Here is a 12,956-nt window from a genome sequence, read left to right as displayed (position 1 = left end):
ATTCTCCAACAATCGCTGCAGAACCTGCCGGACATGCTGGACGTGGTCGGAAGGTTCCTTCGAGAAGATCAGAATGTCATCCAGGTAAACAAACACGAAGAGACCGATCATATCTCTCAGGACGTCGTTCACCATACTCTGGAATACCGCTGGAGCATTGGTCAGTCCAAACGGCATCACCTGATACTCGAGCGACCCATCGGTGTATTGAAACCCCGTCAACCACTCGTCCCCTCTCTGATCCGGACCAGGTGATACGCATTGCGTAGGTCTAGCTTGGTGAACACCGTAGCACCCTGTAAGGAGTCGAAGGCAGAACTCATCAAGGGCAGGGGGATACTTGTTCTTGACCGTGATGTCATTCAACCCCGATAATCAATACACGGTCGAAGAGAGCCATCCTTCTTTCCCACAAAGAAGAATCCTGCCCCCAGGGGTGATGACGAGGGACGAACGAGACCAGCAGCTAGGGACTCCTTGATGTAGGTCTCCAACGCCTCACGTTCAGGTCGGGAGATACTGTATAACCTTCCCTTGGGGTAGACAGCTCCAGGAACCAGGTTGATGGCACAATCATATGGTCGGGTGGGGGAGGAAGTGACAGAGCCTTCTGCTTACTGAAAACTTCCCCAAATCGTGATATGTCTCGGGAACCAGGGACAAATCTGGGGGGTTTAGCCTCAATCACCTGACTGGGAACCGAATGGGGGCAGGCAGTCTTGAGACAGTTAGCATGACAATCAAGGCTCCAACTTCGTTACCTTGCCCGTCGCCCAATCGAACGTGGGATTGTGTTCCTTCAGCCAGGGGTATCCAAGGACCAGAGGAACATGGGAAGACGGCAGAATGAAAAAATGAAATCATCTCCGAATGATTCCCCGACAACCGCATCTTAACCGGTTCAGTCCTCATCGTGATACGTGCCAGACTACTGCCGTTCAGAGTGGTCGCTTCAATGGCTTCCGGCAATTGCTCCTTGAAAGCCCCAGCTGTTCCACCAACTTCGGCATCAAGAAAGCTTCCATCGGCACCTGAATCGATAAAAGCGTTAAGCGCTAAGCTCTGATTCCTGTTCACAAGGGTAGCCGGGAAGCGGGGTCTGACAGAGGTACTGAGAGGTTGAAACTGGCTCGCTAAAAGTCCTCCCAACTTTAGCGAGCCGGGCAGTTTGACGACCGCCGGGAACAAGTGGAGATGTAATGTCCCGAGCGACCACAGTAGAGGCAGCAGTTGGTCTTACGTCTATGTTGACGCTCCTCCTTGGTTAACCCGTGCCGCCCCACTTGCATGGGTTCAGAATCGGGGAGAGGTCCTCTCCACTAATCCTTAGTGGTGGAGAATGATCGACGTGTTCTGGTCCACCACCCGATCCGACTGGGAACTGAGAAGCTGATCGATTGGACGGACCCCATTGCTTCTCCCTCCTTCGCTCTCGGACTCGATTATCCACCCGAATAGACAAGGCTACCAAGCTGTCCAGGTCACTAGGCTCCGGATAGGAGATCAACTCATCCTTGAGCTGCTCCGACAGGCCCTGGTAAAAGGCCGCTTGCAAAGACTCCTCGTTCCACCCACTCTCCACAGCCAACGTCTTGAACTCGATCACGAAGTCGGCCACGCTGCGTAGTTCCTTGGTGAAGAGAAAACAGACGCCTAGCTGCGTCCCTCCCTCGGACGGAATGGTCGAAGAGCTTCCTCATCTCGGCCGTGAACCCCTGGTATGAAGCCATGCAGGGATCCTGTCGTTCCCAAACGGCTGAAGCCCACTCCAGCGCTCGACCACGCAGCAAGCTCAATCAAAAAGGCTATCCTAGCCTTGTCAGTGGCATAAGAGTAGGGCTGTAGATCGAACACTAATCCACACTGCATAAGGAAGGAACGGCATCTTCCCAGCTCCCCTCATATTTATCCGGCGTCGGAACCTTGGGCTCACGGAGGGACACAACTTCAGAAGCGGCAGGCGAGATGGGTGAAACCGGTAGTGAGTCCTCCACCGGACACTGGCGTTGGTTCTGGACCTCCGTCAGGCGGTAGAAAGGTTCCGAACTGACAACGCGATCTCCTGTAGTACCATGCTATGATGGCCCAACATCTTCTCCTGCTGGGTAATGGCATGGCGAACAGAGTCCAGGTCCGCTGGGTTCATATTTGGCCGGATCGTTCTGTCACAGTTCCCTCAGCCAGAACCCAAAAGCAGACCAGGACAAGGAGAGTTGAACGAAGGTGAGGGTTTATTAGATACGACAAAAGGTGCAGTATAATCCAGGGACAGAGCGGGCGGCGTGGTTGAGTAGTTGGGGGTGCAGTACTGGGTCCAGTGATGGCTCGGCAGCCGCCGACCATCAGGCAGAGGTGGGGGTGAAGGTTCCGGACGTGGGACTGCAGGTGGAACAAAAACGGAGGTAAGAACACAAAACTCAACAAAGTACAAAATAACAAAACTCACGCTAGAACGCTCTAAACTGATACACAGAACACCTACTGTTCATGGCTAACGATCCGGCAGGAACTGGATGTTGGGCCAGAGCCTAAGAAAGGTGCTGATTAGGCCCAGGTGTGCAGATTGCTAATGGGAAGCAGGTGCGGAAACCAGAGCGCTCCCCGGAGCGTTCCCGAACCCTCGGGAAACTGGAGATTACGACCAGGACCCGACTCAGACAGCCGGGATCGTTACATTTCACGACTGTCTTGGTGTGTCGACACAATCCTGTCTCGGAGCTCTACGGACAATTCCTTCGACCTCATTGCTTGGATTTTGCTCTGACATGCACTGTCAACTGTGGGACCTTAAATAGACAGGTGTGTGCCTTTCCAAATCATGTCCAATCAATAGAATTTACCACAGGTGGACTCCAATCAAGTTGTAGAAACATCTCAAGGATGATCAATGGAAACAGGATAGACCTGAGCTCAATTTCGAGTCTCATAGCAAAGGGTCTGAATACTTCTGCAAATAAGGTATTTAGGTTTTTTATTATTAATACATTTGCAAAAATGTCTAAAAACCTGTTTTCGCTTTGTCATTATGGGGTATTGTGTATAGATTGCTGATTAAAAAATAATAATAATTAGAATAAGGCTGTAACGTAACAAAATGTGGAAAAGGTCAAGGGGTCTGAATACTTTCCGAAGGCACTGTGTGTGTGTGTGTGTGTGTGTGTGTGTGTGTGTGTGTGTGTGTGTGTGTGTGTGTGTGTGTGTGTGTGTGTGTGTGTAATGTACTGTATGTATACAGTGGCTTGCGAAAGTATTCAACCCCCTTAGCATTTTTCCATTTTGTTGCCTTACAACCTGGAATTAAAATTGATTTTGGGGGGGTTTGTATCATTTGATTTACACAACATGCCTACCACTTTGAAGATGCAAAATATTTTTTCTTGTGAAACAAACAAGAAATAATACCAAAAAAAAAACAGAAAACTTGAGCGTGCATAACTATTCACCCCCCACCCCCACCCCCCAAAGTCAATATGTTGTAGAACCACCTTTTGCAGCAATTACAGCTGCAAGTCTCTTGGGTTATGTCTCTATAAGCATGGCACATCTAGCCACTGGGATTTTTGCCCATTCTTCAAGGCAAAACTGCTCCAGCTCCTTCAAGTTGGATGGTGTACAGCAATCTTTAAGTCATACCACAGATTCTCAATTGGATTGAGGTCTGGGCTTTGACTAGGCCATTCCAATACATTTAAATGTTTCCCCTTAAACCACTTGAGTGTTGCTTTAGCAGTATGCTTAGGGTCATTGTCCTGCTGGAAGGTGAACCTCCGTCCCAGTCTCAAATCTCTGGAAGACTGAAACAGGTTTCCCTCAAGAATTCCCATGTATTTAGCGCCATCCATCATTCCTTCAATTCTGACCAGTTTCCCAGTCCCTGCCGATGAAAAACATCCCCACAGCATGATGCTGCCACCACCATACTTCACTGTGGGGATGGTGTTCTCGGGGTGATGAGAGGTGTTGGGTTTGCGCCAGACATAGCGTTTTCCTTGATGGCCAAAAAGGCTGACCAGAGTACCTTCTTCCATATGTTTGGGGAGTCTCCCACATGCCTTTTCTATAAGCAGTGGCTTTTTTCTGGCCACTCTTCCGTAAAGCCCAGCTCTGTGGAGTGTACGGCTTAAAGTGGTCCTATGGACAGATATTCCAATCTCCGCTGTGGAGCTTTGCAGGTCCTTCAGGGCTATCTTTGGTCTCTTTGTTGCCTCTCTGATTAATGCCCTCCTTGCCTGGTCCGTGAGTTTTGGTGGGCGGCCCTCTCTTGGCAGGTTTGTTGTGGTGACATATTCTTTCCATTTTTTAATAATTTGATTTACCTGTTTCGAGAGCTCCTTGGTCTTCATGGTGCTGCTTGCTTGGTGGTGCCCCTTGCTTAGTGGTGTTGCAGACTCTGGGGCCTTTCAGAACAGGTGTATATATACTGAGATCATGTGACAGATCATGTGACACTTAGATTGCACATAGGACTTTATTTAACTAAATATGTGACTTCTGAAGGTAATTGGTTGCACCAGATCTTATTTAGGGGCTTCATAGCACCACTTTTCCGTTATTATTTTTATAGAATTTTTTTAAACAAGTGGGGCCAATTGTCCATATTTTTTGCCTTCACAATTCATTTTCACCGTTTACAGCAGACTTTTAATTTGAAGGATTGTCTATCTTTACGCGGAAGTGATATTACTGTGGCTGGCCTTCACACGGGTCATGTTCTAAGTAGATAGCTAGCTATCAAGCTAACTGAATGAAGGAGACTCATCGCAAAATTAAGGTAACGACGACATGAATGGGCTTAGCTACAATCGGTAACCTTGAGGGGAAACAATGTTTATTAGCTACTAGCTTTATTGCTTATGTCTGTAGTTAGGTAGCTAAACTAATGTGACACATTACAAAGTTAGCTCACTTTAGCCTAGGTTGAAGATAACAATTATTAGTAGTATTTTTTAGACCTAGTCTTAAGTTAGCTAGCTGTGGACGAGAAGAGGTTGAGTACACTGCATAATATAAACAATGTGATGTTGTAGCTAGCTAGCTACTGTATGTCTACTAGTTAACGTTAGTTGAAATAGGTAACGTTAGCTTATGCACTAGTTAGCTAACGCTAAAGCTATTCAACCATAATGAATGCTGCTCTTATGGCAACACCCCCACTTTAATGTGAGCATACCGTTACCATAGCGGGCCACCAACATAACTGTTAACAATGTTTCCAATCTATATTACATATATGGTTATTGATTTCCTAAAGGCTTGTTGTACCAAAAATCCACAATCGACTGCTCTTTATAACTGTATTGTAAACGCCTGTCTACTTTTTTCAAGTCACAAGGAGGAGCTACAGCATGCAGCGATTGTTGATACAGGCACTGGCCCTGAGACAGTTGGGAAGGCTGAGTACCCGAAAGCTGCTGAACCCTGGACAGGGACCTTATTGGACAGAATGGTGCCCAAGGACACTACACACTCGCCAGCTGTGTGGTTCCACCTCCTCCCTGACCCTTGGGACACACAAGCTTCTTACACGCTGGAATACAGCTAAGAGCAGGTTGGTTCTTCATCAGGTGAGGTTCAAAAGCAGCAAGAAGAAAGGAGGAGCAACGGCTGTACAGGAAGAAGAAGAAGATGACGAAAAGGAAAAGGACCTGGAGGACAGTGACTATGAGGATGAACCTGAGGATGACCCCAGTGTACCCAAAGACTACAAAGACATAGAGAAATATGTGCAGTCCTTTCGATATGATGTTATCATGAAAGCTGGCCTTGACATAGCACGCAAGTGAGTTGTTACAGAGTTATGCCTTTGTTTTCAAATGGATGCACTCAAGGAGATAAAAAAACAAGAGGGTTGGGTAATGGTATCATTAATATTTGGCATCAATATTGGCAACAATTTGAGGGGATCCAAATGGGTCGATTTTGAGCACCTCTCTCCTGAAAGCTTTAATGAAGAGATTAGGTCAAATTATTTGATTGATATGGAGTGGAATTACTTAAAAGTCTATGGTCTTATCCTAAGTGGCCAACTGATTTTTTTTGTCTTTATTTCAGCAAAGTGGAGGATGCTTTCTATGGCAACAAGCTTTGGCTAAATGGACAGAAACTGATCAAGAAAAGTAAATCGGTGAGTTACTTTTGTGCCTAGTAAAATAAACAATATTTATGCCAACCTTCAACATCTTACAAGACTGTTAGGATCCAAACCCACCCCCCGCGAACTGAAGTGGTAGAGCAGTCCAACCAACACCCTGCCTTGCTCTGGATTGTCAGGGAAAAGTCTAAGGGCTCGATTCAATCCGTAGCACTGAAGATCCGCACTATAGCGCAACTGAAATTTAAAGGCAATGTTTCCGCATTCGGAGACTGCATTCGTGGTAAATAACCGTAATATTTAAAACGTGCTTGTAATAGCAGCCGAAGCATCACCCAGATGGGTGTTACACTTTTCATGGTGGATCTGTTCCAGCCTACCTACAGAGGAGGAGTAGCTGTGAACCTCAGAGACCTAGGTGCCTAATGAACAGCTCCGGGCCTGCCTGTCTGATTGTTTCTCCCTCCCTGGCCGTACCATCTACTCCTTTACTGAACTGCATCATCATCCAGCTGTAGAAGACCATCTCCCATGAACTGCCAGCTCCCTGAATTTGTTTTTGTTTGTTTTTTAAAGCGACTTTGTGGCGCAGTGTTCTAAGGCACTGCATCGCAGTGCTAACTGTGCCACTAGAGATCCTGGTTCGAATCCAGGCTCTGTCGCAGCCGGCCGCGACCGGGAGACTCATGGGCGGTGCACAATTGGCCCAGCGTCGTCCAGGGTAGGGGAGGGAATGGCCGGCAGGGATGTAGCTCAGTTGATAGAGCATGGCGTTTGCAACGCCAGGGTTGTGGGTTCGATTCCCACGGGGGACCAGTATATTTTTTAAAAATGTAGTCACTAACTGTAAGTCGCTCTGGATAAGAGCGTCTGCTAAATGACTAAAAATGTAAAAAAAAAAAAAATGTAAATGTATGAAAAGCACTATATAAACTAAATATATACTAAACAAACAAAAAAATGCAACGTGCAACAATTTCAAAGATTTTACCCATTACAGTTCATAAAAGGAAATCAGTCAATTGAAATAAATAAATTAGGCCCTAATATATTAATTTCACATGACTAGGCAAGGGCGCAGCCATAGGTGGGCCTGGGAGGGCATAGGCCCACCCACTTAGGAGACAGGCCCAGCCAATCAGACTTTCGTTTTTCCACACAAAAGGGCTTTATTACAGACAGAAATTCTCCTCGGCACCCCCTCAGACGATCCCGGCCTGGTGTGGTTACACGTGGTCTATGGTTGTGAGGCCGGTTGAATGTACTGCCAAATTCTCTAAAATGGCGTTGGAGGTGGCTTATGGTAGAGAAATTAACATTCACTTCTCTGGCAACAGCTCTGGTGGACATTCCTGCAGTCAGCATGCCAATTGCACGCTCCCTTAACTTTTGACATCTGTGGTATTATGTTGTGACAACTGCACATTTTAGAGTGGCCTTTTATTGTCCCCAGCACAAGGTGCACCTGTGTAATGATCATGCTGTTTAATCAGCTTCTTGATATGCCACACCTGTCAGGTGGCTGGATTATCTTGGCAAAGGAGAAATGGTCACTAACAGGAATGTAAACAAATTTGTGGTCAATTTGAGATAAGCGTTTTGTGCGTATGGAACATTTCTGGGATCTTTTATTTCAGCTCATGAAACATGGGACCAACACTTTTCATTTTGCGTTTACATTTTTGTTCAGTATATTATAACGCAGATCTTCAGCAATACGGATTGAATCGAACCCTACGTTTCTTAATTGTACCTATCTTTGGTTCTCTCTTCAGGTTAAAGTTGGGGACACCTTGGACCTGGTATTGTCAGAGAACAAAGAAACAGACACTGTCACGCTTTTGAGAGTCATCATTAAGAAGGAATTGGGTGAATCCAAGGATGGAGACCGGTCCAAAGTTGTTCTGAGGCGCTGGAAAAACTTAGAACTTCCTAAGCAGGATGCCTTTAAACAATGAGTTTTCAGTGTACAATACTGACTATACCGCTCCCCATTGACAAGGGAATTGGAATATCTACGTCTATGCATGATGTTACATCAAATGGTGAATTCTTTTTTACATAGCCTTCTTGGTATGTATCATCATTGGCTTATCTGGTTTCAAATGGCCTTGACACAATTTTCTATGAACAAATGTTAATAACACTCATTCTCCAAGTATTACTATGTAACTATGAAATGGATAGTCATGGTTTGAATCGGATGCAAGGGGATATATGTGGGATAAGTATTATGGAGTGCTAAATGCTAATAAAGTGAAATGCTGAATTCGACTGATTTGATTACAAATGGGATTACATGATCTGTTGCCATGGTTTAATACAGATTTATAGTACAAACTTCTATAAGAAGGTATAACATAACATTGTTATAAAAGACCAGTGGTGACACAATGCGACAACAAATATGCGATAGAAAAAATGATCACAATTTGTACCCATCTTTGCCTGTGATCTACTGTGTTTGTAATATTTACATGGGTATTCTTTTTAAGGGTACAACATCTTATATACAGGGTAAGTTAGATTAGCTACAACAGTATTGTTTTGGTGTATACATAAACTTAGTCTATAATCTCAAACAAGCAGATGATGAAAAACTAAACTGTCTAATACTGTAGTTCAATATTACAAATACATTAATTAAGAGTACTAATGAAAAGCCTTTACAAGTTGGCCTTATCCTACACAGGACAGTGTGCAAAGACTCCACTATGCTATTCAGCTTATGTACTTGTGCAAATATTTAGAATAAAAAATAAAGTGTTGCCTTCAGCTTTGCTACTAGGACACAGTATTTGATCTCTTGGCCTTCTTCAGTATGTCACACTTCTTGCGGTTGGGCCGCCGGCATCGCTCATCTATGCTTGGCACACATTCATAATGCCAGACCTCCTCCATCTTCTCAACTGGGTACACGGCTTCTACATAGTGGCGGATGAGCCTGAGACGCACAGGATCCAGCTGCTTCTTATTGCAGGCGCCCGAGTGGTTATACTGAAGCCGCAGGTTCTCCTGAGTGAAGAGCTCAGGGAAGAGGCGCACCAGTAGGCGGGCGGCAAAGTTTCCCACAGAAAGGCTCTGCTGGACAATCTCTCGCACCTCAGTGTCTGAGAGCAAGTAGACCAAAGGCACTGTGAAGTCTGGAATCGACACCGTCAATTCCTCCAGGGGGATCATGCAGAAGTCTTTGCTACTTTTTTCAGGGGGTAGTGGAGGGATCTCAAAGTCCTCTTTCAAGTGCTCTGTTTTGAGCTGGTTCACTTGGCAAGCAGCCACAAAGTCCACAGGCTCTTGCTCCAACTCAGGAGCATAGACTTTGGGTTGCTGCTGGTATGACCGCCGTTGTTCCGTGTCTCGTCGCCTGCACAGCTCGTCCAGTTTACCCACAAATTCCAGGGTCCACACTCTGTCATTCTTGGCCTGTGGATATAGTAGCTGTACGTAGTGGCGAATAAGGTTGACCCGTACAGGATCAAGCTGCTTCTTCCCGAGAGAGCCACTACAGTTGTAATGCTTCCGTGTGTTCTCGTAGGTGAAGAGCTCAGGGAAAATAAGTACTAAGAGGCGAGAGGCAAAGTTCCCAATTGACAAGCTACATTCATAGTTGTTCCTCAGTTGCTCCCTAGAGAGCAGATACTCTTGAGGCACACTCAGATCTGGTAGGGGGATCTCAAGTTGTTCAAAATCGACTGGCACAAGCAAGGACTTTTTTGACCTACGACCTGGTCTCTCGTAGTCACACAAGTCACTGATCTTGATGATAGAGACATCATCAGGGAGGCCTGTGGAGTCATAGCTCTCATCATTCATGTTCTCAGGCTCACTGCCATTGCCGTTACTGTGATAACCCTCTATTGCATCTTCTATGCGCTGCACACACACCTGCAGCCAACTATCCTCTGGGACGTCAGGAAAATTTGCTTCCATGTATTTACGGATAATCTCTATCCTGTCCGAGTCCAGGATCATCTTTCCCACACTACCCTCTGGCAATTTCCCCTGCTCAAAAACCTCTGGGAAAAGTCTGTTTACAAGAAACATAAAATCTTCAGGGGAGGAGAGCTCATCAAGATCCTCTCCAAGCTCCTGAGTGTCAAACACAAGGTCTGGCACTACTACTTTATTGTTGGTGTGGTCACTATTGGAGTGTAACTCAAGGTGCACTTCTTGCCCCTCATTTATAAAATGGCAGGGCTGGTTCCGCTCAGCTTTTAAACCCAAGCCTATAATAGTGTGTCTACCACATGACTGTGGCCCGCTCTCCATATCCTTCTGAGCCCAGAAGCGGTTAAAGAAGTTATTAATCTGTAATAGGCATTCATCCTGCCAAATGTTGTTGTTCTTTACCAGAGGAAAACACACCTTCACATAGTTGCGTATTAGCTGCAGCTGTAGGGAATCCAATGTTCTCTTGTTGGCAATACTACCAGGAGTGCACTCCTTGGCTTTAAAAAGTTCTGGGAAGAGGTGTACTAGCAGTCGACAACCCAACTCCCCAGCATTTGATGTCTGCTCCATCAGTTGACTCAGCTCCTCACTTGTCAACAGGTATTCTGGCGGAGGCTGGAACTCAGTTGCCATCTCTGAGGGTTTGATCTGTTTTTTGATGCGAGTGACTTCCAGGGAAAGTAGATCCACCTTGCTGTGCAGTTGGGTCATGCTTGAGTTGAGCGTATTGAGGATGAAAAACATATTCTCGATGAGGGAGTATAGATTAGAGTCTGTTGAAGACATGGACCCTGCCGTCCCCAGGGCAGAGAGGGGTTCACTTTGGCTGTGCTCCCCTGTATTGACCAGTTGAGGGGATAAGAGATTGCTATAGCTTAGCCGCACTCCTCCCTCATGCTGAGCCTGCTGGTCCAGGCTTGATGTGTGCTTCTTCTCTGTGATTCTGTGAGAGATGCTGTAGAGAGGCTTCCTGTAAGAGGCTATAGTCTTCTCCTGGGCAGGGTCCTTCTCCGCAGATGTCAGGCAGAGGGGTTGAGGCCTCGTGGACTCTTCAGACAATCTCCTCAGCAAGCGCCGGCCTGCCTACACAGAGACAACAACAACATGCATTTCTTATCTCAAATAAAAAAACTATTTGTCTTTTCAATGTCATGTAAATAAAAACTGGAATAAGCAAGCTAAATAAATAGATAGGCCTATGTCTATTTGATGACATTTGTCTATTTACCAAGTTCAGTTAGCCATAATCATTGATTAAGCCATTTCATTAATTTACCTCACTAGAGACCCTGACTCTTTTGCTGCTGGTAGACCGCTGCAATTCAGAATTGTGAGCGTCACAGCCCATGTCCTTGGCAGTACGTTTCCTGGTGGCCTCACTAGTTCCAAGGTACCATCTTCGGGGTCCTTCAGTTTTCTCACTAATAGTACATTCATCTGTCTCTGTCTTGATGTCTTGAATGGGTTCTCGCTCTGCAGAAAACAAACATTTCAAATCAATGTTATGTTATTTCCAATATACAGCTTGATTAGATTTCCCCACTTTAGCTGTTGCTAAATCCAAACAGTTTGGAAGTGAATAGTTGCAATAACAGTGGAATATTAAATGGTTTGTACTTACCTCTCTCAAGCATTTCGCCATCTGAGTTTTCCCCATGGTCAGAGGTATTCATATCCTATAGTAAAACAATAGAATCAAAATAAATAAAACCTGCAACATCACTGTTTATGCCATTTTCAGAATTCCAATGTCACTGCACTGGTAAGTAACCTTGACTGTTGTAATTTCTCTAAATAGGCACATTACATTGATTGCATTGTCCTAATTGTGTTATTTTGTTGGAGACTTCATCTTTCATATTAAAAGTCCCATTCTACGCTTCAACAACAATTGTGACTGTTGTTCCATAGAAAAGTAAAGCATTTGATGTTATATTGTTGTAATCAATCAGGCCCTTGTCTACCGCACCTGCTTTCTACAGTATGTTCATAGGCATACATGGATGATATTCTGAACCCGTGCTATTTGATCAGCTGCTTGGGCTCATGTTTATTTAAGGACAATATTGGACAGCGTCGAAGTAAGCTACGTTAATTTTACAATAAAATATAAGACACTAACTTGTGCTCTATTGTTTAATTGCTAACAGTGGGTGAGTTGTGTTCTCTGTAGTGATGCAAGAGGCTTTATATGACTTGTCTCACAAGCCCCCTGTCACATCCACTTCCTCATTCTTCTACACTAGAAGACCATGAACCAAAACATGAGTACACACACAACTAACTGTTTTGCTTTTCCCACTGTCAATAAAAACTTCAGCCTTTCGTGGCAATTAAAAAACGCCATGAGATGTATTTGAATACACAGAATATATATATATATTTATACTTCGCATTAAACCTAGCTTATCATTGTTTTAAAGGGATATTTATCTAGTGACGCGGCAGTGTATTGGACGAGTTTTTCCCACTCTACGTGGAATTGTAAAAAATATAAACACAGATGCTTTAGCGCGAACTCACCTTTACGATTTAATGTAGTCCTTTGCAGAAATTGATGACGTGGTTAACATATCTGCCACGAATTCCGTGGGAATTTCACACACTGTTGTTCGTGTTTCTCCTCTATTTATTTATTTTATTTTATTTTTTTTGGGGGTCTGTGTCGTCTCGCGTGACGTGTCGGGGCGCGCGCCTGCTGTGTCATTTCCGCACAGCTGTGGATGTGTCTTGTGTGGCCGTGTTTTTTTTTATTTTTTTTATTTCACCTTTATTTAACCAGGTAAGCCAGTTGAGAACAGGTTCTCATTTACAACTGCGACCTGGCCAAGATAAAGCAAAGTAGTGCAATAAAAAACAACACAGAGTTACATATGGGGTAAAAAACATAAAGTCAGAAATACAACAGAAAATA

The 12,956-nt window shown here is 44.9% G+C and overlaps 2 protein-coding genes across 2 annotated transcripts; one reads left to right on the top strand and one right to left on the bottom strand.

The window, feature by feature from the left end:
• Positions 1 to 4,674: 4,674 nt before the first annotated feature.
• Positions 4,675 to 8,360, top strand: LOC121539440 (mitochondrial transcription rescue factor 1-like). The gene is made up of 4 exons (XM_041847940.1): positions 4,675 to 4,771; positions 5,326 to 5,779; positions 6,052 to 6,124; positions 7,867 to 8,360. The coding sequence occupies exons 2-4, from the start codon at positions 5,346 to 5,348 to the stop codon at positions 8,047 to 8,049; spliced, it is 690 nt and encodes a 229-aa protein (XP_041703874.1). The 5' UTR covers positions 4,675 to 4,771; positions 5,326 to 5,345; the 3' UTR covers positions 8,050 to 8,360.
• Positions 8,361 to 8,455: 95 nt separating this feature from the next.
• LOC121539439 (BEN domain-containing protein 3-like) lies at positions 8,456 to 12,657 on the bottom strand. The gene is made up of 4 exons (XM_041847939.2): positions 12,566 to 12,657; positions 11,664 to 11,718; positions 11,319 to 11,515; positions 8,456 to 11,125 (listed from the first exon to the last, which is right to left on the bottom strand). The coding sequence occupies exons 2-4, from the start codon at positions 11,713 to 11,715 to the stop codon at positions 8,876 to 8,878; spliced, it is 2,499 nt and encodes an 832-aa protein (XP_041703873.1). The 5' UTR covers positions 11,716 to 11,718; positions 12,566 to 12,657; the 3' UTR covers positions 8,456 to 8,875.
• Positions 12,658 to 12,956: the final 299 nt, after the last annotated feature.

Source organism: Coregonus clupeaformis, chromosome 25 (assembly GCF_020615455.1).
Source record: "Coregonus clupeaformis isolate EN_2021a chromosome 25, ASM2061545v1, whole genome shotgun sequence".
In the NCBI taxonomy this organism is placed as follows: domain Eukaryota; kingdom Metazoa; phylum Chordata; class Actinopteri; order Salmoniformes; family Salmonidae; genus Coregonus; species Coregonus clupeaformis.
The sequence above is the reverse complement of the archived record's forward strand: the minus strand, read 5'-3'. Positions and strand labels throughout refer to the sequence as shown.